We start from the raw sequence: 26301 nt of genomic DNA, 5'->3' as shown, positions 1-26301 counted from the left end.
GCTCACCGCAACCTCCGCCTCCCGGGTTCAAGTGATTCTCCTGCCTCAGGCTCCCGAGTAGCTGGGACTACTGGTGTGCACCATCATGCCCAGCTAATTTTTGTATTTTTAATAGAGACAGGACTTCGCCATGTTGGCCAGGCTGGTCTCGAACTCCTGACCTCAAGTGATCAGCCCGCCTTGGCCTCCCAAAGTGCTGGGATTACAGGTGTGAGCCACCGCACTCAACCAGTATGATTCAATTTATATAAACTTTTTGGAGGCCAGGCACGGTGGCTCATGCCTGTAATCCCAGCACTTTGGGAGGCCGAGGTGGGTGGATCACTTGAGGTCAGGAGTTCGAGACCAACCTGGCCAACATGGCGAAACCCCATCTCTACTAAAAATACAAAAATTAGCTGGGAGTGATGGTGCATGCCTGTAATCCCAGGTACTCGGGAGGCTGAGGCAGGAGAATCACTTGAACCCGGGAGGCAGAGGTTGCAGTGAGCAAAGATCGTGCCACTGCACCCCAGCTGGGGAAACAGAGTGAGACTCTGTCTCAAAAAAAAAATTTAAAAAAAAAGGTGTGATTTGGGTTTCTAAGGATTCCCAGTGTGTCCTCATCGGTGAGGACCTCTGATGCATGGAGAGATAGGTGCAGTGGAGAGCATATCCACAAAACAGAGATGAGGCTATTGGGATGCTGGAGATTATGTGACAATTTATGAGTGACACACAGCCAAGAATAGAACCAGGACTGGATGCCCATTTCTTCATTCAACAAATATTTACTGAGCACCTACAATCCCTCAAAAACTGTTCTAGAGTCTAAGCCGATGGGGTCGTAACCATGCCCCCAGCCCACTCTCTTGCAGGAAAGACCGTGGCTCCAGGTCCCCCACATTACTGATTTAAAAAAACTCCAGTGCTCTGGCCATGGGCGTGAAGGCAAGGACAGAGACCGGGAGGATAACGAGGCCAAATAGCTTTGGCCCACCGCCACCGGGACTGGCAAAGAGGCCAGACCTCCTAATGCTCTTCCTTGGAGGAAGGAGCAGTGTTTGATTTGGTGAAGAGGCCAAGACTAAAAGTAAGAGGATAAACACGAGCTGGCTGGACGCGAGGCTGGCTCAGGGCAGTGCTGTCGGGCTGAGGATTCAGGGAGCTGGTGTTGTGCAAGCTTCACATTTGCGGAAACTACAACTCCCAGCGTGTCCCGCGGCCGCCCGAGCGGGCGTCATGTGATGCATGCTCACGTGTCTCCGCAGCCGGCTCGGGAAAGAATCCCCCAAGGTAGGTGGCCGGAGACAGGCTCTGGAGGGTGGAAGTGTTAGATCCCCGAGGTCTGTCGAGCCCCTCAGTCCCCGCCACCGCGGAAGAGCTCAGACCCTTTCCCTGCAGGGGTCCAGATCCCGGCGTCCTCGCCCCACGCCCGTCCCTCTGTTGCGCCAGCTCTGCCGCGCCTTTACCCAGCCAGAGGGTCTCCACCCAGTCCTAGGCCGGGATCGGGTCCCGGAGCTCCTCCCCAGTTTACCCCACAGTAGCCCACCCTTCTCGCTCCAGGCCTGGGAATCGCCCCGCCCCGGCCTCCTGGCCCGGGTGCGCCCTGGCTCACCTCACAAAGCCTCACCTCACAAAGCAGCCCACCCTTTCTATCTCAGGGCTCCAACCCCAGGCTGGACTGGGAGCACACTCCAGTTGGGATCTGAGGGGCCTACATCGCTGGCCTGAGCATGTGGGCATCAGGCTTCTATTCTGGCTCTGCCAGCTACCCACTGTGACCTTAGTCTAACCTCTCCCTCCTGAGCCTGTTTTCCTATCTGTCCTGAAGCTCCATTTGAGTAAGCGTGAGAGCCGCTCAGTTTCCTCCAGCTCTGCTGAAGCCAGCACAGAAGTAGCCCAAACTCTTCCCTCTGCTGACAGCAAATTTTAGGCAAAGTCTTGAGAAAGAAGAAATTGGGTCCAGAAAGGGAAGTGAGGAGAATCAGATCCCAGACCTTTGGGGAGAAGGAGCAACCGCCTCTGGCACAGCCCATCAGGGAGAAAGAGCAGGTAAGGTGCAACAATGAGCTGAGTAATTTGCCAGTGAGCAGTGGGGGTGCCGAGAGGTCTTAACCAAGGCAGAGAATCTGCAAGAGGTGGGACCCCTAGCTTCTGAGTTCCACGAGGACCCCAGCCTGCACTCTCATGTGGGTGGCAGGAGAGGCTGGAAGATGGTGCAGGACTCGGGCAGGGGTGCCCAAGGGAAACATTTTGGTTGGAGAGTCAGGAAGCCGCACCAAGCCTTGTGACCTTGGACGAATCACTCTGTAGACCTCTGTCTCTGTGATGTGAGCAGCGGGGAGGAGATGGTCACAGCTCTGGCAGTGGTCACTTTGCAGGGTTCTTTCTCTAGCTACACTGGAAGCCTGGGAGTCCCAAGACTCTGCCTTCGCTGCTCACTGCTTTGATTTTGCTGAGTTGCTGGTTGGGTGACAGGATGTGTAAGAGGATGTGTAAGCCCTGTGACATCTGACAGATCTTTCTGGGTTTCGAGCCAGCAGAGGAATGTTTCCTCTGGTGCCATGTCCCTTGGTTCCATGCTTGATGACAGATGGCTGAGAGCACATGAACTTTCACCCTTTCCCTCTCATGAGTGGATGGTCCCCAGCTTTGTTTGTCCATCATCAGGAGGAGCGATGGGAAGTAGTCCAAGGGGTCTTGTTAGTCATTTTAAACCCCCAGTGGGCTGAAGGCATCAGAGAGGGTGGCCCAATGGTTAGGGCAGTCATTATGGCTGAATATGCTCAGTTCCCTTTTTTTCCCTCTGGGCTATAAAGACTAAACCAGGCGGGGGGCTGTGGCTCACGCCTGTAATCCCAGCACTTTGGGAGGCCGAGGCAGCAGAATTGCTTGAGCCCAGGAGTTCAAGACCAGCCTGGGCAACATAGTGAGACCTCCTCATCTCTACAAAAAATTTAAACACGACAGGCGTGGGGGGCTTGTCACGTGGGAGAAGTCACATGGGAGAAGAGTTGAGAATTGGCCTGAATTTTGAAAGGCCAATTTTGTTCCCCACAGGAACAAAAAATTTAAAAAGTTGGCCAGGCGTGGTGGCTCACGCCTGTAATCCTAGCACTTTGGGAGGCCAAGGGGGATCACAAGGTCAGGAGTTCAAGACCAGCCTGGCCAACATGGCAAAACCCCATCTCTACTAAAAATACAAAAATTAGCCAGGCATGGTGGCGGGCACCTGTAATCCCAGCTACTCGGGAGGCTGAGGCAGGAAAATCTCTTGAACCCGGGAGGCAGAGGTTGCAGTGAGCTGAGATCGTGCCATTGCACTCCAGCCTGGGTGACAAAGCAAGACTCCGTCTCAAAAAAAAAAAAAAAAAATTAAAAAGTTAGCTGGCTGTGGTGGCACACACCTGTAGTCCCAGGTACTCGGGAAGTTGAGGTGGGAGGATTGCTTGAGCCTGGTAGATTGAGGCTGCAGTGAGCTCTGATTGCGCCACTGCACTCCAGCCTGGGCAACAGAGTGATACCCTGTCTCTAAATAAATAAAGACTAAACCAGGGAGGGAGTAGAGATTAAAATGGAGTTTTGTATGAGTACCGTGAAATCGGGACTCAGGAATGAGGAGACTCTAGGAGAAGGAGTCTTTGGCAGATTTCGCCAGCCTGGGTGGTAACCAGCTAATAGCAGCCTCTGGGGAAGACTGCCCTGGCTCCTCCCTGCCCCCTTAGTTCCTGCCCTTGAAATCTGGCCTTCTTCCTGCTCTTTCTCCCATTAGCTATCCCAGGGCCTCTGTGCCCATTGTTACCTGGCCAATAGCACCAGGCTGTGGTTTGAGTTTTGTTTGTTTGTTTTGAGATAGAGTCTCACTCTGTCACCCAGACTGGAGTGCAGTGGCGTGATCTGGGCTCACTGCAAACTCTGTCTCCTAATTTCGGGCGATTCTCCTGCCTCAGCCTCCTGCACAGCTGGGATTACAGGGGTGCACCACCACACCTGGCTAATTTTTGTATTTTTGGTAGAGATGGGGTTTCACCATGTTGGCCAGGCTGGTCTCAAACTCCTGACCCCAGGTGATCTGCCCACCTCGACCTCTCAAAGTGCTGGAATTACAGATGTGAGCCACCACACCCGGCCCAGGCTCTGGTTTTGATCAGTGTTCTGCTCTCTGCTTGCTTAGGGCTGGAGAGTCTCAGGCATGGTGGTGGTGGGCAACATGGGAAGGGGCACCTGCAGAAATAACAGCAGCAGTGACCATTTATTGAGTCTTAAACCCTTACTGATATTAACACACGACCCACAGGAACATATGATGTAAAGGCCTAAAGGGGCGAAGTGACTTGCCCAGGGTCACACAGATAGGCAGCAGAGGAGTCAGCATTCTGACGGCAGAACCTACTCGGAGACCCAGATCACAGCCCTACCCAGGGCTGCTCTTGATCTGGGGGTGGACTTGATGCTTTAGGACCATCATTTCTCTGCGGGTCTCAGGCTATGAGCTGAACCTTGAGAACACTGAAGGTCTTTTTTCAGGGCTGGGCTCCTCAGAGCCTCTCGAGATTCTTGGAAGAAAAAAAACTGCATCTCAATTGTGTTTATCCAGAGAGCAAAGAGAATCAGTCAGGTGATAAGCCTGTTATCTGAGTTCTGCCATACCCAAGGTACCATCTTGGACCCAGGAGTGGGGCAGATACAAACAGATGGATGCCCTATGGTCAGACAGGCCTGGGTTTGAATCCCAGCTCCACCACTGACCGCCGTATGACTGAGGGGAGAGTGGTTATCCCCTCTGGGATTCAGCTTCCTCTTTGGTAAAATGGTGACTGTCATGTCTACCTTTTAGGGCTGCATTGAGGATTGAATGAGAAAGCATTCCATAGCTGCAGCAATAGTGGTTTATAGTGACAAACAGCACTGCATGTTTGGCACTGATCATTGTAATCTAGCCCAGGAAAGCAAGCCTAGTGGCCAGTGAGATGCTAGCACATGAGAGAGTACTGAGAAGAAACCAGCTAGAGTGGTTCTGGGCCCCTACATGACTCCAAGAAGAGCTCAGTGAGTGACCCAGGAAATGGGGAAGAAATAGGACCTAAAAGGGTGGCGGCAAAGGAGTTGGGAGCATTCGAAGCATGGGATGAATCACTGTTTTCCTGAAGACGCAAACATGACAGGCATGGGGGCTTGTCACATGAGAGAAGAGTCGAGAATTGGCCTGAATTTCGAAGGGCCTCGAAAGCCACAGAATTCAGACTCCAGGCCACCGGGAGGCGTGCTGGACTGTAATATGTTGAATCTCAGTTCTTGGTAAGGGGTCCTTTTGGGACCCTGTGGGGTGGAAACAGGCTGGGAAGCCAGACAGATCTGGATCCAAATCCTGCTATGCAACTTGCTAATATATGACCCTGGGTCAGTGATGGGATCTCTCCGAACCTTTTGACCACAAGACCATCCTAAGGATTGAATGAGATAAAGTATATCCATGACACACCTGCCTGATGCGGGGCCTCTATCTAGTGCTGATGTGTTAGTACCCATTTTATGTTGACATCTAACTGGTCCAATGAGTCTGTATGCCTGAAGCAAGCATGATTTGCACCTGATCTGTTTCTGTGTCTGTCTCCCCATACTTTGGCACCCAGTGCACTGTCTGCACAGAGGCATACCTGGGTTTGGACCCTACCCATGTGATCTTGGGAAAGTTGTTACACCTTTTTGTTCCCTAGTTCCCCCATCTTAGGATAACAGTAGTGCCTGCCTTTGTCCCATCTAGGTTGAGAAGAGTCCTAAGCTAACAGCCCCAAACAGGTGGGTGTTGCTTAGCTCCCTGGGGCATGTGGTTGTAAGGCAGAACCCACAGACCTTGCAGGAAGAAGGCTCTTGGGGCCATGGCCCAGGTCAGCATCAACAATGACTACAGCGAGTGGGACTTGAGCACGGATGCCGGGGAGCGGGCTCGGCTGCTGCAGAGTCCCTGTGTGGACACAGCCCCCAAGAGTGAGTGGGAAGCCTCTCCTGGGGGTCCGGACAGAGGCACCACTTCCACACTTGGGGCCATCTTCATCGTCGTCAACGCGTGCCTGGGTGCAGGGTTACTCAACTTCCCAGCAGCCTTCAGCACTGCGGGGGGCGTGGCAGCAGGCATCGCACTGCAGATGGTGAGTGCACTGGCCGGGAGGGCAGAGGTGCAGTTCAGTTGGGCGCTTTGCCTCAAAAGGGAGGCTTCGGGTCAGGGATGGCCAGTAAGTGATACACGCACTGCTCTCCCCTCCCTCACACATGGCAGACATGACTAATCTATTCTAGTATTCTTTCCTCTGACCCAAATGAGGTTTCAGAAGCCTTCCAACAATCAGAGAAATTTGAACATCAATTACATCTCTAATTTTTTAGGTGTAACATTGATTTTGTGGTATGTTTAAAAAGAGGGCCCTTATCTTTTAGAACTACATACTGAAATATTTATTGATGAAATGATATGATAGCTTATATTGGCTTCACAATAAATGCAGAGTGGGAGGGAAGGGGAATGATGAAACAAGTTGGCCATGCATTGGTCATTTTTGAAGCTGAGTGATGGATACATGCCAGTTCTTTTTACTATTCTCTTTACTTTTTTCTTTGAGATGGAGTCTTGCTTTGTCACCCAGGCTGGAGTGCAGTGGCCCGATCTCGGCTTACTGCAGCCTCTGCCTCCCAGTTTCAAGTGATTCTCCTGCCTCAGCCTCCCAAGTCGCTGGCATTACAGGCACCCACCACCATGCCCAGCTAATTTTTGTATTTTTAGTAGAGACGGGGTTTTACCATGTTGGCCAGGCTGGTCTCAAACTCCTGACTTCAAGTGATCCTCCTGCCTCAGCCTCCCAAAGTGCTGGGATTACAGGCATGAGCCATTGCATCCAGCCTATTCTCTTTACTTTTGTATGTTTGCAATTTTTCAAAAAACTTTTTGTTTTTAAAGAAAATCTCAACTGGGCATCCTCTAGCAGTCTCTTAAAATTGCCTTTGTGAGATTTGCCAAGCTTGCTTTGGGCACTGGCCCAGTAAATGCTAGGCGAGCCCAGGGTGCCCTCTGCTGCCAGGCCTTTGCCACAAGCTCTTGTTCTGCCTCTGCCTGCAGGGTATGCTGGTTTTCATCATCAGTGGCCTTGTCATCCTGGCCTACTGCTCCCAGGCCAGCAATGAGAGGACCTACCAGGAGGTGGTATGGGCTGTGTGTGGCAAGCTAACAGGTGTGCTCTGTGAGGTGGCCATCGCTGTCTACACCTTTGGCACCTGCATTGCCTTCCTAATCATCATTGGCGACCAGCAGGACAAGAGTGAGCTTCTCCCTCAGTCCCTACCCCATCTCTTCTTATCAGCCCCAGGGATCCTGGGGTGGAGGGAAAAGGCACTGAACACCTCTACAGGACTTACCTGGGCCCAGCATTCATCTGGGAATCCTCCCTCCAGGCAGAGGGAGGTCCTGGGGCCCAGCAGAGCAGGAGGGCCACACCCCATGGTGGCCTGGCTTGACATTCCCTCCTTCCTCCCTGTGCAGTTATAGCTGTGATGGCGAAAGAGCCGGAGGGGGCCAGCGGCCCTTGGTACACAGACCGCAAGTTCACCATCAGCCTCACTGCCTTCCTCTTCATCCTGCCCCTCTCCATCCCCAGGGAGATTGGTTTCCAGAAATATGCCAGGTTTGGAGGCCCCAGCCTGGGTCAGACAGAAGCTATGATCCTGGGCAGCTGTAGACCCAAGGGCTCCTGGGGAACCCTGCTCCTCCATGCCACCTCACCTTGGGGAGCAAGAGTAGGCAAGGCAGGGCAGACCGGGGCTTGCAGGGTTTCAGATAAGACCATCCTTTTCTGTCTCCATCATAGAAAAAGGATGCATCCGTGAGAGATTCAGTTCTAAATGTCCTTTTGCATCCATGAGTAGTTCAGTTCTAAGTGCCCTTGTCAAAGAAGGAACAGGTGGTATCTGGGCGGTGAAGGCAGCCTCCTGGCTTTCCCTGGGAGGAATTTGGGTCTTTGAGACTGTCAGCCTACCAGCATCTTACCTGCAGCTTGGCATGAAGGAAGGAGACTGGTTTCCTGTCTCAGTGTCTGAAAGGCTGTGGGATTCTAGGCTTCCCCGTCTGTAAGTGCAGGGGCCATGCTCCGCTCTCTCCAAGGCTCCCATAAATGTTGACACAAAAGTGTCTGTACTCTCAACCCTCTTACCTCTGGCATCTCTTAGTTCTCAAAGGCCAGGCTCAGAGGATGGTCTCCCACAGCCCCTGCCCGGGCTGGGCTGCTCTGATTCAAGTGCCAGGTGTGCTTTGGAGCTCTGCTCTCTGCATCGTCTCTGAGCCATGGAGCTGAACCAGCACTTCCTGATGGCCAGGGATGCTGATCAGGTCCCCTGTTGGCTGTCCAGCTCCTTCCTAGCTGTGGCAGGTTTCTCTGAAACTACTTCTCAGGCGTTTCCTGAGTCTGCTTGGCATAGTCCCCGGTTCATTCAGTGGACACTTGTGGTCGCTAGAGCTGAAGGTGGATGTCCCTAGGGGTGGAATCAGATAAGAGGCAGCTGGGGATGAGGACACTTAGTCTCTCCTTCCCGGCAGCTTCCTGAGCGTCGTGGGTACCTGGTACGTCACAGCCATCGTTATCATCAAGTACATCTGGCCAGATAAAGAGATGACCCCAGGGAACATCCTGACCAGGTGAGGGTGAGGGCCCTAGGAGACATGGGGAAGAAGCCACCACTTGGGCCCCAGCAGGTGCTAGGTCAGGAACCAGAAGGCCACACAGGTGCTCTTCTCAAGGCTCATGAGCTCATCAGGGCTGACTTGGTCATTGTAGGAAGGAGGAAAGAGCCCCTGCTCTGATGTTACTGGAAGGAAGAGCAAGAATCAGAGACAGGAGGCACTTTGCCACCTACATCCAACAGATGAGCCAGTGTGAGGCTAGGCCTTGGGTTGTGGAGGAACCTGAGGGTGGAATCCCAGGGTGGAATTGCCTGTGTTTCCAGCATCTGCTTATCTGTAATTTCTGTATCTTTGAGAGTGAATTTATTATTTAAAAAAAAGGGGGGGTGGCCAGGCACAATGGCTCACGCCTGTAATCCCAGCACATTGGGAGGCCGAGGCGGGCGGATCACGAGGTCAGGAGATTGAGACCATCCTGGCTAACACGGTGAAACCCCGTCTCTACTTAAAAAATACAAAAAAATTAGCCGGGTGTGGTGGCAGGCGCCTGTAGTAGCAGCTACTCGGGAGGCTGAGGCAGGAGAATGGCACGAACCCGGGAGGCAGAAGTTGCAGTGAGCCGAGATCGCGCCACTGCACTCCAGCCTGGATGGAGCAAGACTCCATCTCAAAAAAATACAAAACAAAAAAAACAATTTCCTTCTTTTGAAAGGAACAAACCAGTAAAGCAAAAGTCCCAGTCCAGGAGCCAGGAATTCTGGATTTTGGCCCCAGGGGGGCTTTTCTGAACCTCCAGTCCCCATCCCAGAGGGCCCTGGGACATAAGGATGCCTCTTCTCCCTGTTCCCAGACTTCTGTGGGTTGAAGCTATAGAATGCCAGTTGCTGGAGACCATGGTGGGCTGACCGAAGAGTGAGGGCGTGGGGTGGGTTGTGGCTCTGAGGGGTTCCCAGGTGGCAGCACCATGTGTGTTTGTTCACAGGCCGGCTTCCTGGATGGCTGTGTTCAATGCCATGCCCACCATCTGCTTCGGATTTCAGGTGCCAGTGCCAGTTGCAAGGTCCCTGCTGTCCCCTTAGATCACCCCACCCTGGGATGGAACCCAGCAAGGAGGAGGAACCCAGGCAGAATGGAGGAAATCCTGGGGGGAAGGATGGAACAGGGGCCTCAGGACTTGCCCCTTGTTCCTGGGGTCTTTGTTCCCAAGGTACCTTCCTCTGGAAACTGGGGTTGAGGTCATTTCCCCACCATGACCGTGCCCTTCACCTGGACAGTGCCACGTCAGCAGTGTGCCCGTCTTCAACAGCATGCAGCAGCCTGAAGTGAAGACCTGGGGTGGAGTGGTGACAGCTGCCATGGTCATAGCCCTCGCTGTCTACATGGGGACCGGTGAGTGCTCCGCCCCCCCAAGACCTGGGACTAGAGTGCTCTCACTTCCACAGGAGTCCCTAGGTCCTGGGGCCTAGCTTTCCTGGGGACAGCCCTGCATTCCCAGCATGACTTGTATAGGCATTGGCTTGAACTTGGCCTGCCTGGAGCCTCCTCCTGCCAAGATGAGAGTGGTGTATTCATCCATTCATTCACCAGTTCTAAGTTGGTACCTAGGAAGTGCCAGGAACGGTTCTCAGCATGGGGGATGCCATGGAGAGAGACAGAACTGGTCTTGCCCTCATGGAGTTGACATTCTTGTTGGAGAGACAGTCATGCAGGAGTAACTGGGGAATCAGTAAGGAATTCCAGATGGTGGCGAGCATCCTGATGACAGTGAAATAGGGAAGGTGTGTTTTGTTTTATTCTATTTTATTTTGTTTTGAGAAAGGGTCTCAGAAACTGTCGCCCAGGCTGGAGTGCAGTGGCATGATGATAGCTCACTGCAACCTCAACCTGCTGAGGTCGAGTGATCCTCCTGCCTCAGCCTCCAGAGTAGCTGGGACTACAGCCATGTGCCATTGTGCCCAGCTAATTTTTTTTTTTTCTAGCAGAGACAAGGTCTCACTATGTTGCCTAGCCTGGTCTTGAATTCCTGGGCTCAAGCAATTCTCCTGCCTCGGCCTCCCAAAGTGCTGGGGTTACAGGCATGAGCCACCAACCCAGCCTAAAATGGGGAAGGTATGAATGGGACTGGATGGGTGGCTTTGGGAGTGGTTCACAGAAGGTTCTTCTCAGAGGAGGCCCGAATGATGAGAAAGAGCCAGAAGAGGAGGAGCTGGGGAAGAAGGGTTCTAGGCAGAGGAACCACAAAACACCAAATCACTGAGGCAGGGCCAGGAAGAAAGTCTGTGTGGCTGGAGTGGTGTGTGATGGGGGCAGGTGAAGGCAGTGAGGCCAGACAGGCACTGGCAGTCAGATCCTGTTGGGCCTCGAGGGCTGCTGGGAGTCATAGAGGAAGTGTTTTAAGCAGGGGGGTGGTTCGGGGAAAGGTGGCTCTGGCTGCCGTGTGGAGAGTGGTTGGGGTGAGGGAGCAAGTCTAGGAGACCCTGGAAGAAGGATCCCCTGAGTTCTTTCCACGGATAGACCGTAGGAGCTGCCTGGGCCAATACTGTTCTAGCCTCTGAATACACAGCCGGGAACAAGAGAGGAAAACAGCCAAATCCCTATTCTCCTGGGGCTCATGTCCTGGCTGGGGAGACAGAAAATAAGCCTGTAAAAATTAATTACTATTATTATTGTTATTATTTTTATTCGTATTATTGTTTACTTAAAGACCAGTGTGATAATACAGTTAAAAAAAAATTAGAAAGCGATGAGGCCAGTCACAGTGGCTCACACCTATAATCTCAGCTATGGGAGGCCAAGGTGGGAGGTTCTCTGGAGCCCAGGAGTTCAAGACAGGCTGGGCAACATGGTGAAACTTCATCTCTACAAAAAATTTAAAAATTAGCCAGGTTATGGTAACATGCACCTGTGGACCCAGCTACTTGGGAGGCTGAGGTGGGAGGATTGCTTGAGCCTGTGAAATCAAGGCTGTAGAGACCCATGATCATGCCATTACACTCCAAACTGGGCAACAGAGTGAGACCCTGTCTCTAAAAAAGAGAGAAATGAGTGTTAGGGGACAGGCCCAGTGGATCATGCCTGTAATCCCAACACTTTGAAAAGCTGAGATGGGAGAACCGCTTGAGGCCAGGAGTTCAAGACCAGCCTCGGCAACATAGTGAGACTCATCTCTACAAAAATTAAAGAATTAGCTGGGCATCGGCCAGGCATGGTGGCTCACGCCTGTAATCCCAGCACTTTGAGAGGCCAAGGTGGGTGAATCACTTGAGGCCAGGAGTTCGAGACCAGCCTGGCCAACATGGCAAAACCCTGTCTCTATCAAAATTACAAAAATTAGCCGGGCGTGGTGGTGGTGCCTGTAATCCCAGCTACTCGGGAGGCTAAGGCATGAGAATCACTTGAACCTGGGAGGCCGAGGTTGCAGTGAGCCAAGATCGCGCTGCTGCACTCCAGCCTGGGGGAGAGAGTGAGACTCTGTCTTCAAAAAAAAAAAATTAGCCAGGCATGGTGGCATGTGCCTGTAGTCCCAGCGACTTGGGAGGCCAAGTCAGGAGGAACTTGAGTCTAAGAATTCAAGACTACAGTGGAACTGTGATTGTACCACTTCACTCCAGCCTGAGTGACAGAGCAAGATCCTGTCTTTAAAAAAAAAAAAAAAAATGGCCAGGCACCGTGGCTCACGCCTGTGATCCCAGCATTTTGGGAGACCCAGGCAGGCAGATCACATGAGGTCAGGAGTTCGAGACCAACCCAACCAACATGGCGAAACCCCATCTTACTAAAAATAAAAAAATTAGGGCTGGGCGTGGTGGCTCACGCCTGTAATCCCAGCACTTCCCGAGGCAGGCGGATCACGAGGTCAGGAGTTCGAGACCAGCCTGGCCAACATAGTGAAACCTCGTTTCTACTAAAAATACAAAAATTAGTCAGGCTTGGTGGCGGGCGCCTGTAATCCCAGCTACTCGGGAGTCTGTGGCAGGAGAATCACTTAAAACCAGAAGGCAGAGGTGGCAGTAAGCTGAAATCGCACCACTGCATTCCAGCCTGGGTGAAAGAGCAAAACTCCATCTCAAAAAAAAAAAAAAAATTAGCCAGGTGTGGCGGCAGGTGACTGTAATCCCAGCTGCTTAGGAGGATGAGGCATGAGAACCCAGGAGACCAAGATCATGCCATTGTACTCCAGCCTGGGCATGACAGAGCGCGACTCCATCTCAAAAAAAAAAAAAAATATTAGCCGGGCATGGTGTAATCCCAGCTACTCAGGAGGCTGAGGCAGGAGAATCACTTGAACCTGGGAAGTGGAGGCTGCACTGAGCCAAGATCGTGCCACCGTGTGCCAGCCTGGGCAACAAGAGTGAAACTCCATCTCAAAAAAATAAAAAAGAAGAAGGCTGGGTGTAGTGGCTCACACTCTGGGAGGGTGAGGTAGGAGGATTATTTGAGCCCAGGAGTTCAAGACCAGACTGGGAAACATAGCAAGACCCCATCTCTACAAGAAAATTAGCTGGGTGTGGTGGCATCTGCCTGTAGTCCTAGCTACCTGGGAGGCTCAGGTGGGAGAATCGCTTGAGCCGAGGAGGTCAAGGCTGCAGTGAGCCGTGATCACACTACTGCGCTCTAGTCTGGGTAACAGAGCAAGACTCTGTCTCAAAAAAGAAAAGAAAAATAAGACAGCGTGATGTGAGAGAGTGCCTGGGGTGGGGGTCATTGTAGATGGACTGGCACGAAGCATTCTCTGAGGAAGGACATCTAAACTGAGACCTGAATAATAAGGAGATGGCATCTGAAGGTCTGCCAGACAGAACAGTCAGTGCCAAGGCACTGAGGTGGAAATGTGCTGGGCAAGTTCAGGCTCAAAAAGCTGGGGGCTGGAGGGCTTCCAGCGATGGGGGATCTGAGAAGTCAGGGAGGGAGGCATCTGATCGGAGCCCCATCTCCCACTCTGAGCCTCCATCTAAGTGTCCAGAGCTGCTGCTGCAGCCTCCAGGCTGATGTTGCTCCTAGGAGGAGTGGGCAGTCCACCCCACTACCCTCCCAGGGTTGCCCTGACCCAGTTGTCCCTGCCCACAGGCATCTGTGGCTTCCTGACCTTTGGAGCTGCTGTGGATCCTGACGTGCTCCTGTCCTATCCCTCGGAGGACATGGCCGTGGCCGTTGCCCGAGCCTTCATCATCCTGAGCGTGCTCACCTCCTACCCTATCCTGCACTTCTGTGGGCGGTGAGCCCCCTTCCACTCCCCAGGGCCCCTCCTAGCCCCTGTGAGCGCTTCCAACATGGTCCTTTGGCCTTGTGTGGACCCCATCCTGTAGAAGGAGAAACTGAAGCCTGTAGAAAAGAGTCGGTGCCTAGGATGGGTCCCTACATATCCCAGGCCAGGTCTCAGAAGCGCCCTTTGTCCTGGGGTCACCAGAACATTCCGTGAGTCCTGTAAGAATCTCTATCCATGGCATGGCACGGTGGCTCACGTCTCTAAACCCAGCACTTTGGGAGGCTGAGGCAGAAGGATCGCTTGAGCCTGGGAGTTCAAGACCACCTGGGCAACCTAGTGAGACCCCGTCTCTACACAAAATAAAATAAATAGTCAGGTGTGGTGGGATGCACCTGTGGTCCCAGCTACTCAGCCACTTGGGAGGCTGAGGCAGAAGGATGGCTGGAACCCAGGAGTTCAAGGCTGCAGTGAGCCAAGATTGCACCACTGCACTCCAGCCTGGGTGAGAGAGCCAGACCCTGTCTCAAAAAAACAAAAAACAAAAGAATATCCAGATCCTTTCCTGAGCTTTCACATGGACACCCTCCCCTTTGGATGCCCCAGACAGTTCCTTTTAAGGAAAAAACAATATCAGTTTCCATGTGATGTAAAGCAAAGTGCTAAGCTCTCCACATTCACCGTCTCTAGTCCCTGTGGTAAACAGAGTGCTGGTGGCCCATTTTACAGAAGAGGAAACTGAGGGTCAGGAATGGGGCTTTCCCCGCAGTCCACCCAGTTAGGGGTCTGGCTCCTGTGAGCTAGAGGTGGGGAGCTGCTAGCGGCAGGGGCACCTCTAAGCCCTTCTCCATGTGGGCAGGGCGGTGGTGGAAGGCCTGTGGCTGCGCTACCAGGGGGTGCCAGTGGAGGAGGACGTGGGGCGGGAGCGGCGGCGGCGAGTGCTGCAGACGCTGGTCTGGTTCCTGCTCACCCTGCTGCTGGCGCTCTTCATCCCTGACATCGGCAAGGTGATCTCAGTCATTGGAGGCCTGGCCGCCTGCTTCATCTTCGTCTTCCCAGGTGCGGACCCCTGGCGCCCCATCTCACAGCCCCACAGCACAGACTCCCAGGGCCTGCCTAGCCTCAGCTCCCTACTTGCTCAAAACATGCAGGAGAGAGTAACCGCCAGCACTAATTGATCACCTGCCTCGCCTCTGTACTAGCCCCTATCCAAGCATTATCTCCTGGAAAGAAGGTATAGTTGTGATCTCCAGTTTACTGATGGCACGTGGGGCTCAGAAAGGGTCACAGACTTGCCTAGAGCTTAACAAACTCAACTAGTAACAAACCTTTTCCATCCCACGCTGTCTGGGTCCAGAGTCTATTCTTTTAACCATTCATTCAGGTGTCTGCTGCTCTTTGACTATGAGGGATCTATCTGGCTGGTTCAGCCCATTATAGCCCAGAGGGCAGTGGGGTCTGGGGTGGCACCCTGACACAGACATCAGGGAACCTGGGTTCCAGACACAGATCTACCGCCAGATCCCTGGAGAACTGTCCTGTCTGCCCAGCCATGAGTTCCACCCTTTTCCAGCTTGTCTCTATCCAGGAAGCCACCCTCAAAGCCCCAGCTGCTTTGCTTGGAGCAGGGGAGCCAGATCTGCTGGGAAGTGTATAGGAAGACCCCTGGGGTTGGGCCACCACTGAGTCACCATTGAGTGCTGTCCCTTTAGCTGAGTCTAGCATGCTGCCCAAGGGGTCTTGTCAGATGCCAGCCTGTCATGGGAGAGCAGATGCCAGACGACCCCAGCAGGATGTGGCGTGGGGGCAGAGATGGAATTTCTAGAAGAGTAAACATGGGCCTTTCTCCATCCAGCACTGCTTCTTGGGAAAGGGGGTGGCTAGGAGGGAGGGAGCCCTCTCCCCTCACAAATGCTCAGGGCCACTTCTTCTCTTTCAGGGCTGTGCCTCATTCAAGCCAAACTCTCTGAGATGGAAGAGGTCAAACCAGCCAGGTAAAGCAGGGCCCAGCCCTTGATCCTCTCAGGGAGGTGCTGGATTGGAACGTGGCTTTGTGGGGGCCTTAAAACAGATAGGAGTCAGAGGCTTGTGTACTTAGAAATCATGGGTTTTTGTTTTGTTTTTTTTTTGAGACGGAGTCTCGCTGTGTCGCCCAGCCTGGAGTGCAGTGGCACGATCTCAGCTCACTGCAAGCTCCGCCTCCTGGGTTCACACCATTCTCCTGCCTCAGCCTCCCGAGTAGCTAGGACTACAGATGCCTGCCACCACACCCAGCTAATTTTTGTATTTTTAGTAGAGACGAGGTTTCACCATGTTGGCCAGGCTGGTCTCGAACTCCTGACCTTAGGTGATCCTCCTTCCTCGGCCTCCCAAAGTGCTGGCATTACAGGCGTGAGCCACCACACCCAGCCAGGTTGTTGTTGTTTTTTTTTTAATACTTTAAAAAATTCGGTAGTGTGCTAGTTGTTAACAATTTAAACATTAATAAAGGGCTTAATAGAAAAAGATGGAAGTCCCTCTTCCCCCACAACCCACTCGCCCCCACATCCTTTCTGAGATAGCTCCATGTTACCAGTATGGTCTGTGTCCTCAACCACTTCTGTACATGTGTGCGTGTCTGTGTACACATAGCTATGCAGATGTATACACAGATGCAGGGCTCTTGTTTTGTTTTATGAAAAGTGGTTTCAGCCAGGTGCATTGGCTCACGCCTGTAATCCCAACACTCTGGGAGGCCAAGGCAGGTGGATCACCTGAGGTCAGGAGTTTGAGACCAGGATGGCCAATGTGGTAAAACCCCGTCTCTACTAAAAATACAAAAAATTACCTGGGCATGGTGGTGGCCACCTGTAATCCCAGCTACTTGGGAGGCCGAGGCAGGAGAATCGCTTGAACCTGGGAGGCGGAGGTTGCAGTGAGCCGAGATCGCACCATTGCACTCTAGCCTGGCCACGGAGCGAAACACTATCTCAAAAAAAAAAAAAAAATGGTTTTAGGTTCAGGTTTAGCTTTCCTGGTCTAGTCCCTTTGTTCCAGTTTCTAGTCAGGTCTCCACCCCTTACAGTCCCATGTCACGTTCAAACAGCTTTTCTTAAAGCTCTTACCCCACCTTTCTCAGCCTACACCCCCACTGCCTCAGACCCAGACCCTGCCTCCTCAGCTTCTATAATTTGTCCCACACTCTCTGTAATGATCCCCTGCTCTTCAGCAAGACCTGGCTCCTGGGCTCCTCTCAGCCCTTTCTGGCTATCAGCTTTTTCCAGCCTCCTCTTCCATATCCCTCCACTGACCAATGTCAGTCCACAGCAATCTGCATTTTCTGGACTTAAAATTAGTATTGTATAGACAGCAGTTAATTCTCTTGCCTTCCCAATGCTTTCTTTTTTTCCCTCTTGTCTAGGTGGTAAGCTCAGGGAGCCCCCCAACCCCCAGTCTAGTAGTGGAACAGTAGTTACTAATTGAAGTAACTGACATGCTTTTTTTTTTTTTTTTTTTTGAGACGGAGTTCGGAGTTTTGCTCTTTTTGGCAGGCTGGAGTGCAATGGTGCGATCTCGGCTCACCAACCTCCGTCTCCTAGGTTCAAGTGATTTTCCTGCCTTGGACTCCTGAGTAGCTGAGATTACAGGCACACGCCACCACGCTTGGCTAATTTTGTATTTTTACTTTTATTTTTATTTTTAATTTTGAGACGGAGTCTTGCCCTGTCGCCCAGGCTGGAATGCAGTGGCATGACCTTGGCTCACTGCAACCTCGGCCTCCCAGGTTCAAGTGATTCTCCTTCCTCAGCCTCCTGAGTACCTGGAACTACAGGCATGCGCCACCACGCCCAGCTAATTTTTTTTGTATTTTTAGTAGACACGGGGTTTCACCATATTGGTCAGCTGGTCTTGAACTCCTAACCTCATGATCCGCCTGCCTTGGCCTCCCAAGGTGCTGGGATTTCAGATGTGAGCCACCGTGCCCAGCTTAATTTTGTATTTTTAGTAGAGATGGGGTTTCACCATGTTGGCCGGGATGGTCTTGAACTCCTGACCTCAAGTGATCCACCTGCCTCAGCCTCCCAAAGTGCTGGTATTACAGGTGTGAGCCACCACACCTGGCCACTGACATTCGTTTTTACCATCAAAAATATTTAAAGGCCTTAGGAGGAGTATTGCCCCCCAAAATCATTTGAAGACAGATCTCAGGTCCCATTTGTTTATTTTGTTCAGATAGTTTTTTTAAAACCTCTGGACAGCTTGAAGGCCAGGAAAAAAAAAAAAAAAAAAAAGATTTGTTTTGATCTTCAAAGGCCATATGCAAAAACAAGGACTGAGTTCCCCCCAACACTTTTTCTTTACAAGACGGGGTCTCACTGTGTTGCCCAGGCTGGCCTTGCACTCCTGAACTCAAGCGATCCTCCTGCCTCAGCCTCCCAAAGTGCTGGGATTACAAGCCTGAGCCACAGCATCTGGTCTGCCACTTGCTTTTTTTCACTTAACATCAGCATAAGAAGATCTGCTGCTTTTTTAAAATTTTTATTTATTTATTTATTTATTTATTTATTTATTTATTTTTTGTAGCCCAGAGGTCCTTTATTTTTTTTTTTAACACCTATTATGCCATGAATTCATAGGGAATAGGTTCCAGCAGCTCAGGCTCCTTCCCATTGGTTCTCACAAAGTGTGCTTCTCTGGGTGGAGCAGGCTGGCGCTTTAGTTGAACCCAGATACCTTTCTCTTTGGCTTCTTTCTTTTTCTGATCATTTTCCTTCACACGTTTCAGGAGGCTATCTTGGCTCTTAGAGTGCTTAATGTGCTCAATACACACATTAATTCTCTTGGCAAGAATCTTGCCCATAACTTGTTTGTTTACAACAATGCCAACAGCATGCTGGGTAACATTGTAGACTCTTCCAGTTTTGCCATGGTAACACTTGTGGGGCATTCCTTTTTGAACAGTACCCATTCCCTTGATGTCTACAATATCACCTTTCTTACAGATTCGCATATATGTGGCCAAAGGAACAACTCCATGTTTTCTAAAAGGCCTAGAGAACATATATCGGGTGCCTTTCCTCTTTCCCTTTGTGTTCGTCATTTTGGCGAATTACTGGAAGATGGCGGTTCCGGCCGAAAGGAACTATTTATTTATTTATTTATTTAAGAAAAAGATTGAATGACGGAGTCTTGGAAGACAAAAAAATTAAAAATAAAAAAAAAATTTTTGCCCAGGCCCTGTGGCTCACACCTGTAATCCCAGCACACTGGGAGGCCGAGGCAGGTGGATCACTTGAGGTCAGGAGTTCAAAACCAGCCTGACCAACATGGTGAAACCACGTCTCTACTAAAATTACAAAATTAGCCATGCATGGTGGTACATGCCTGCAATCCCTGCTACTTGGGAGGCTGAGGCAGGAGAATCACTTGAACCCAGGAGGCGGAGGTTGCAGTGAGCTGAGGTCATGCCATTGCACTCCAGCCTGGATGACAAGAGTGAAACTCCGTCTCAAAAAAAAAAAAAAAAAAGTTTTTAGAGACAGGGTCTTGCTCTGTCACCCAGGCTAGAGTGCAGTGGTGCAGTCATAGCTCACTGCAGCCTCAACCCCTGGGCTCAATGATCCTCCCACCTCAGCCTCCCAAGTAGCTGCGACTATAGGCATGCACCACTATACCCAGCTACTTATTTTATTTTTTGTAGAGGCAGCGTTCTTTTTTGTTTTGTTTTGTTTTGTTTTTGAGATGGAGTCTTGCTTTGTTGCTCAGGCTGGATTGCTGGAGTGCAGTGGCGCGATCTCGGCTCACTGCAACCTCTGCCTCCCGGGCTCAGGCAATTCTACCTCAGCCTCCTGGGTTGCTGGGATTACAGGCACCCACCACCACGCCTGGCTAATTTTTTGTATTTTTAGTAGATATGGGGTTTCACCATGTTGGCCAGGCTAGTCTCGAACTTCTGACCTCAAGTGATCTGCCCGCCTCGGCCTCCCAGAGTGCTGGGATTACAGGCGTGAGCCACCGAGCCCAGCCAGGACAGTGTTTTACTTTGTTGCCCAGGCCCGTCTTGAACTCCTTGGCCTCATGCGATCTCCTGCATCAGCCTCCCAAAGTGCTGAAATTACAGGTGTGAGCCACCACACCTGGCCATGCTTTTTCATTTTTTAAATGGCTGCAGAATATTCTCTTGTATGAAACTGTCCTGAATGTGACATTCTTATACTTCTTGGCACACATGTTCAAGGATTTGGGTAGGATCAGTTCTTAGATGGAAACTGTGAAGTCACAAGCCATGTTCATTTTACTTTGGCACATGGGTTCATATCATCCTCCAAAAAGGCAGTGCTAGTTAAGAGTCCCAGCAGCAGTGAATGGGAGTCCCCTTTTCCTCACACCCCTGCCTGCACTGGATATTACAGGCTTTCTAAGTTTTGCTAGACAGATGGATGAAAAACACATTGTTTTCATGTACACATTTCCCTGAATAGTAGAAAGCTTGAGAACAGGTGCCTGCTTTTAAAAACTTGTTACATAAAAGGGCCAGGCATGGTTGCTCACGCCTGTAATCTCAGCGGGCAGGTCACATGAGGTCAGGAGTTCGAGACCAGCCTGGCCGACATGAAGAAACCATGTCTCTACTAAAAATCCAAAAATTAGCCAGGCATGGTGCCTGGCACGTCACATGGAATGAAAAAAGCACGTCACATGGAATGTGGTCTATTTCATTAAAAAAAGGAAACAAAAAGCAGACATCTGCAAATGTATGTACCAATTAACAGCAACAGGGATAAAACGGAATTGAAATAAAGGGTGATTTCTGGCCGGGTGTGGTGGCTCACGCCTGTAATCCCAGCTACTCGGGAGGCTGAGGCAGGAGAATCACTTGAACCCAGGAAGTGGACATTGCAGTGAGCCGAGATTGCACCACTGCACTGTAGCCTGGGTGACACAGCGAGACTCCGTCTCAACAACAACAATAAAAACTTATTACATAACAATACTTGTTCATTATAAAAAACGTTAAAAATACAAACATGTCGGCTGGGCACAGTGGCTCACGCCTGTAATCCCAGCACTTTGGGAGGCCAAGATGGGCAGATCACCCGAGGTCAGGAGTTCGAGACCAGCCTGACCAACATGGTGAAACCCCATCTCTACTAAAAATACAAAATTAGCTGGGCATGGTGGCACCTGCCTGTAATCCCAGCTACTTGGGAGACTGAGGCAGGAGAATTGCTTGAACCCAGGAGGCGGAGGTTGCAGTGAGCCGAGATCACACCATTACACTCCAGCCTGGGCAACAAGAGGGAAACTCTGTCTCAAAAAAAAAAAAAAAAAAAAAAAAGCCATACAAACATGTCTAAAAAAGAAAAAAAAATTGGCCAGGCACAGTGACTCACGCCTGTAATCCCAGCACTTTGGGAGGCCAAGACAGGCAGATCACCTGAGGTCAGGAGTTCGAGACCAGCCTGGCCAACATGGCAAAACCCCGTCTTTACTAAAAATACAAAAATTACCTGGTTGTGGTGGCGCATGCCTGTAGTCCTAGCTCGGGAGGCTGAGGTAGGAGAATTGCTTGAACCCCGGAGGCGGAGGTTGCAGTAAGTGGAGATCGCACCACTGCACTCCAGCCTGGGTGATAGCAAAACTCCGTCTCAAAAAAAGAAAAAGAAGAAGAATAAAAAAAATCACCCTTTATTTCTTTTTTTTTGTCTTTTTTTTTTTTTTTTTGTCTTTTTGAGATGGAGTTTCACTCGTTGCCCAGGCTGGAGTGCAATGGCGCGATCTCTGCTCACTACAACAACCTCCGCCTCCCAGGTTCAAGCGATTCTCCTGCCTCAGCCTCCTGAGTAGCTTGGATTACAGGCGCCCACCACCACACCCAGCTAATTTTTTGGGTTTGTTGTTGTTGTTTTGAGATAGAATCTCGCTGTCACCCAGGCTGGAGTGCAGTGGCATGATCTCGGCTCACTGCAACCTCCAGGGTATCTGGGATTACAGGTGCGCACCACCACGCCTGGCTAATTTTTGTATTTTGGTAGAGACGGGGTTTCACCATGTTGGCTAGGCTGATCTCGAACTCCTGACCTCAGGTGATCCGCCCACCTTGGCCTCCCAAAGTTCTGGGATTACAGGCGTGAGCCACCATACCCAGCCATTTTTTGTATTTTTTTAGTAGAGACGGGGTTTCACCACATTGGCCAGGCTGGTCTGAAACTCCTGACCTCAGGTGATCCACCTGCCTTGGCCTCCCAAAGTGCTGGGATTATAGACATGAGCCACCACACCCAGCCTAATTTTTCTATTTTTAGTAGAGATGGGGTTTCGCCATCTTGCCCAGGCTGGTCTTGAACTCCTGACCTCAGGTGATCCATCTGCCTCGGTCTCCCAAAGTGCTGGAATTACAGACATGAGCCACTGCACCCAGCCTAATTTTTCTGTTTTTAGTAGAGATGGGGTTTCGCCATCTTGCCCAGGCTGGTCTCGAACTCCTGACCTCAGGTTGCCCGCCTTGGCCTCCCAAAGTGTTGGGATTACAGGCGTGAGCCACCACACCCGGCCGGAAATCACCCTTTATTTCAATTCCGTTTTATCCCTGTTGCTGTTAATTGGTACATACATTTGCAGATGTCTGCTTTTTGTTTCCTTTTTTTAATGAAATAGACCACATTCCATGTGACATGCTTTTTTCTGAACATCTTTCCATCAGGATGCCTACCTTCGAATCATGGCATGATGTGAACAATCAGTTACTCCCATTAGATCTTGGTCTTCTTACCTATGGACTAGGGACAATACACCTGGCCCCACATTACCTTCGTATTGAAGTCTTTGGGAAGTAGGAAGTGCTCTACCAACAGGAGAAGTGCGATAATTACAGTAATTAACAGTTATATATATTGAAGTCTGCAGTCATGGGATGGGATGACTGATCAGACCTCTCTCACCCTCTGTTCTACAGCTGGTGGGTGCTGGTCAGCTACGGAGTCCTCTTGGTCACCCTGGGAGCCTTCATCTTCGGCCAGACCACAGCCAACGCCATCTTTGTGGATCTCTTGGCATAACCACTGCCTCCCAGGGAACACAAGGCCTTTGCCATTGGTCGCAGGAACCCATCTCTTAGAGCTATGGGGCCATTCTTAGTCCACGATCATTCCAACTGGTGGGATGACATCCGGACATCCTCTTCCAGGGACTGGGGCAAACTCAGGCCCCACACCTCTGGACAGCTCAAATCCAGTCCCCTTCCTGCTCCCCAGTCCTGGCAGTGCCATGGATGGCGGCAGGAAGTCTCACATCATAGAGGACCCTTCCTCCTCTCCCAGTTCTCAACTTCTCCATGCCTGGAATCCACGGGTGAAGAGAGTCGGTAGATCTCATAAGAAAGAATCCAGTCTGACTTCCCTCTGGAGAATGACTATGGACAGAAGGCCACCATCCTCCACAGAGCACCCTGTCCTGAGTAGGGGTTGTGCTCATTACCCCAGGCCAGTGGTAGCTTCCTCAGGAGCCTGGCCACTTGCAAAGGTAGCACTGAAGTCATGCAAATGCGTAGACAGGTAGATTCAGACCTTGTCCACACCTTCCTGGGCAACCCCCACCATGAACCTGTCAGCCTCTTTCCCATAGCTAATGGACATTTCCCAGGCCTTGAGGGGCCCCACCCTGTCTCTTTCATCAAACCTGGTGGTCCAGGCTGGGCATCCCTCTCCTCCTCCATCCCCAGACATCACCAGGTCTAATGTTTACAAACGGTGCCAGCCCGGCTCTGAAGCCAAGGGCCGTCCCGTGCCACGGTGCTGTGAGTATTCCTCCGTTAGCTTTCCCCATAAGGTTGGGGGTATCTGCTTTTGTGTCTGAGATGGGCCCCTCTTTTCAGAGGCCGCAGGGTGGGTGATGGAGAAGGCTGAGAACCTTTCAGACCCTCTGTGTGGGCTGGGCTGGTCAGAATCAGGGTGTACCTCCCCGACACCTTCTTTTTCAGTGATGTTTTCTCTTCTCCCTGCCTTTCCTTTGCCTCCTCCCCCGCCAGCCCTAGCGTGACTACCCAGAGACAAAAAAAAAAAAAAAAAAGGCAGGGCTGGCTGGGCACAGTGGCTCACGCCTGTAATCCCAGCACTTTGGGAGGCCAAGGCGGGCAGATGACTTGAGGTCAGGAGTTCGAGACCAGCCTGGCCAACACAGCGAAACCCCATCTCTACTAAAAATACAAAAAATTAACCGGGCATGGTGGCGGGCACCTGTAATCCCAGCTACTTGGGAGGCTGAGGCAGCAGAGCCGCTTAAACCCAGGAGGCAGAGACTGCAATGAGCTGAGATCGTGCCATTGCACTCCAGCTTGGGCAACAAGAGTGAAACTTCATCTCAAAAAAACAAAAACAAACAAAAAGGCAGCTGGGTTGTCACTGATGGGCAGCATTTGAGCCTGCCACACTGGCCTGGAAGTTTCCCTTCCAGTCTGGATTTTGTCTGCTCCTTCCTTCCCCCTCACCCCGTTACCTCTTCACCTCCCATCCCATTTCACTGTGTAGCTCAGTCTCTCCCACGCACATAATTGGGGACAGTGGGGGCTCTCTTACCAGCCTCCTCAGCAACGCACGTCCATCAGGCCTGGCCTCAGTGGCCAGCCACATTGATGTCACACTGGAATTGTTACCCCAGACAGGGCGAAGAGATAGGCTATCTCCCCACCTCCCACCCCACTCCCCACTATATTCCCGTTTTGACCACCTCAGCCCCTCAGCTGCCCCCTCTCACTTTGGCCAATCCCAGGCACCAATCAGACTTCCTCCTCCACCTGGAGCCCCTAGCATTTCCTTGTCCCCTCTTCCCCAAAACCTCTGTACAGGGTATGAGAGGGACCCCCTGCCCAGCCACCCACCACTCAGGGCAGTCCGATCTAAGAAGCAGAAGCTGGTTGGAGGCTGGCTGGGCTTCTGTCCAGTCCCCAGATGGATAAACTGCCTTTTCTCACATCCCCTCTTGGTGCCTGATCTTCTCTGCCCCCGGGGCCAGACCCACTGTGCTGTTTTCTGTCAGTCTGTGGCACAGCACCAAGCTCTGCCAGCACCAGTCCCTGACAGGGCTAGGAGGACAGCCTGGTCAGCAGGGCTGCAGTCCCCCAGTGCCGTGTTTCGGGGGTCAAGGGATGTAAGTGGAGTCATTGCACAGAGACAGACCAGTCAGGAGAAGGAGCTGGAATCTGGCCTCCTGTCCTAACCTCAGGAGCCCCCTCCCATCCTCTCCCCACCCTCCCTATCGGGGTACTTCACTGTTTCTTTTCTACTTGTGTATACTCGGGAAAGGGAAGATGGTTAATAAAAGGGATTTGTGCTGCTGAGCTGTGTCCCCTGTATCTGGTCCTGGGGACAGAGTCTGGGCCACTGCCAGGAGGAAGAAGGGCTGGGGTAGGAGGTGTAGATGGCATGTCACTGTCTCTGACCCCTATCTCCGGAATGGCACCGCCATGCTCCCTCTACCAAGCAGGGACCTGCAAGTGGCTCTTGCCACCCCTGCTTTCTTCCACATTCTACCTGTCCTTCTCCAGTGACTTAGGAATGTATCGCAGTCTCCAATCCTGCGACCTCTGCCTTCACTCAAGCCCTCACTGTCTTTCCTGTGCCTTTGTAGTCTCAGACTGTCCCCCTGACTTCAGATCTTGGCAAGAGCTTTAAACTCCTGAGTATCCGCCCCCATCTTTTCAGAGGCGAGCGTTGAGCAGGTCCCAGCTGTCTTGGTTATGGAGCCACCAGTCACCACGCTCAGTGCTGGCAAGAAAACCAGCAAAGGCCGGGTGTAGTGGCTCACGTCTGTAATCCCAGCACTTTGGGAGAACAGGGTGGGCAGATCACCTGAGGTCAGAAGTTCGAGACCAGTCTGGCCAACATGCTGAAACCCTGTCTCTACTAAAAAGACAAAAATTAGCTGGGCATGGCGGCGCATGCCTGTAATCCTAGCTACTTGGGAGACTAAGACAGGATAATTGCTTGAACCCAGGAGGCAGAGGTTACAGTGAGCCGAGATCACGCCATTGCACTCCAGCCTGGGCAACAAGAGTGAAACTCTATCTTAAAAAAAAAAAAAAAGAACCAGCAAAACAGACTCCAGTACTGCTGTCAGCCTAGTTGTGGGAAGACTGATGCTAAGCAAGCAATGACACAAATATACACTTCCAAATTGTGGTTAAGTGCCAAGGAAGGAAAATACAGTGTGTTAGTCTGGGGGCTGGAAGGTTGTCTGGGGAGTCAAGGAAGACTTCCTGGAGGAAGTGATGTTTGAGCTGGCCTGTGACTGATGAGTAGGAATTAGTAAAGAGAGGTGGGGAGACTTTGCCAAGCAATGGAAACTGCATGTGCAAAGGCCTTGAGCTGGGAGGAACATGACTTCAGGAACTGAAAAGTGGCCAAGGTAGCCAGACATTGACTGTGTGTTGGGAGGGTCTTAAATGACTCCCCCTTGCCTTTAGGGTCAAGTCTAA

General features: G+C 51.5%; 2 protein-coding genes across 13 annotated transcripts; one reads left to right on the top strand and one right to left on the bottom strand.

The window, feature by feature from the left end:
- The first annotated feature begins 1166 nt into the window (after positions 1-1166).
- SLC38A7 (solute carrier family 38 member 7) lies at positions 1167-25164 on the top strand. Of its 12 annotated transcripts, XR_010152156.1 has the most exons (13): positions 1479-2034; positions 5747-6131; positions 7094-7292; positions 7514-7655; positions 8564-8662; positions 9630-9687; positions 9922-10036; positions 13715-13862; positions 14710-14909; positions 15790-15844; positions 22786-23351; positions 23551-23625; positions 23857-25164. XR_010152156.1 is itself a non-coding variant. In XM_009430837.5 (12 exons), exons 3-12 carry the CDS (start codon positions 5862-5864, stop codon positions 22886-22888), a joined length of 1389 nt encoding a protein of 462 aa, XP_009429112.1. In that variant the 5' UTR covers positions 1167-1275; positions 1906-2034; positions 5747-5861; the 3' UTR covers positions 22889-25164.
- LOC107968864 (large ribosomal subunit protein eL21-like) lies at positions 18406-18966 on the bottom strand. The gene has a single exon (XM_054668441.2). It carries the CDS (start codon positions 18928-18930, stop codon positions 18448-18450), a length of 483 nt encoding a protein of 160 aa, XP_054524416.1. The 5' UTR covers positions 18931-18966; the 3' UTR covers positions 18406-18447.
- Positions 25165-26301: the final 1137 nt, after the last annotated feature.

The sequence above is a fragment of the Pan troglodytes genome, chromosome 18, assembly GCF_028858775.2.
Source record: "Pan troglodytes isolate AG18354 chromosome 18, NHGRI_mPanTro3-v2.0_pri, whole genome shotgun sequence".
Lineage (NCBI taxonomy): Eukaryota > Metazoa > Chordata > Mammalia > Primates > Hominidae > Pan > Pan troglodytes.
The sequence above is the reverse complement of the archived record's forward strand: the minus strand, read 5'-3'. Positions and strand labels throughout refer to the sequence as shown.